The sequence below is a fragment of the Perkinsus marinus genome (genome assembly GCF_000006405.1).
Source record: "Perkinsus marinus ATCC 50983 genomic scaffold scf_1104296930432, whole genome shotgun sequence".
NCBI classification, from domain to species: Eukaryota; Perkinsozoa; order Perkinsida; family Perkinsidae; genus Perkinsus; species Perkinsus marinus.
In genome coordinates, this window is record NW_003216092.1 from 1 (window position 1) to 969 (window position 969).

At 46.9% G+C, this 969-nt stretch overlaps 1 protein-coding gene across 1 annotated transcript; it reads right to left on the reverse strand.

Moving 5' to 3' along the window:
* Positions 1–460: 460 nt before the first annotated feature.
* Pmar_PMAR021755 (histone 2B variant 2, putative) lies at positions 461–799 on the reverse strand (the record flags this gene model as incomplete). Its single annotated transcript, XM_002787057.1, has 1 exon — positions 461–799. The coding sequence occupies one exon, from the start codon at positions 797–799 to the stop codon at positions 461–463; it is 339 nt and encodes a 112-aa protein (XP_002787103.1).
* Positions 800–969: the final 170 nt, after the last annotated feature.

Genomic DNA, 969 nt, shown 5'->3' on the forward strand with positions numbered 1-969 from the left:
GTCCGCAGCCCTTGACCCAGCAGCCAGTTTGTATGACGCCTTCGCTTGGCTGACAGTACCAGCATCCACGAGAGTTTTAAGAGCCTTGTTAAGAGCTGCCTTATTCTCGACACCGAAGTTTTGCTTGATGAAGCTGAGAACGGCCTGACGGCTCATCTTCTGGAATCCCTTACATGTGGTCAAGGCCTGCTTGATCATAACCGAATAATTGGGATGAGCCGCAGATTTCTTACCGGATTTGACGGTCATTGTGAGAGCTGAGTCGGAATCGTGTTCATGACAGGCACGATTTTCCAAGATACCGCTAGATGCGATTTCTGAAACAAATGCTGTAAAAAAGAGAAACCCATTGTGATCGCATATCATTTTATGACAAGGAGGAGGATGGCGTTGAGAAACGCCTTGGAAAGGATTCAGAAGCTTAGATAACTCTAATCTGCACTTCAGTGACCATGAAGCCTCAAGCGGAAGTGAACTTGGTCACAGCCTTAGTGCCCTCACTGACGGCATGCTTGGCCAGCTCACCCGGCAAGACCAAGCGAATCGCAGTTTGGATCTCCCGGCTAGAGAGAGTTCCCTTGTTACTGTACTTACAAAGACGCCCGGCCTCCGAGACTATACGATCAAAGGTGTCGCTCACCAGCGAGTTCATGATCATCATGCTCTTCTTGGATATACCGGTCTTAGGATGCACTTGCTTCAACACCTTGAAGATGTAGCTGTTGAAGGTCTCCTTCCTGGAAGATCTACGCTTCTTATCAGCAGCAGGCTTGCTGGCGGCGGCAGTTTTGGGAGCCATATTAGGATTTAGAGAGTCAGTAGAATATTATGTAGTTCGAAAACATCTGAACATTGTCTCGGCCCTCCGAGAAACTTCTAATACAAATCTCGTAAAAATGCTGAGGAACATAAAATTTAATCGGCAACATTACGAATCCTTTCCTCACATCATTTGTGCAATAATTGCGT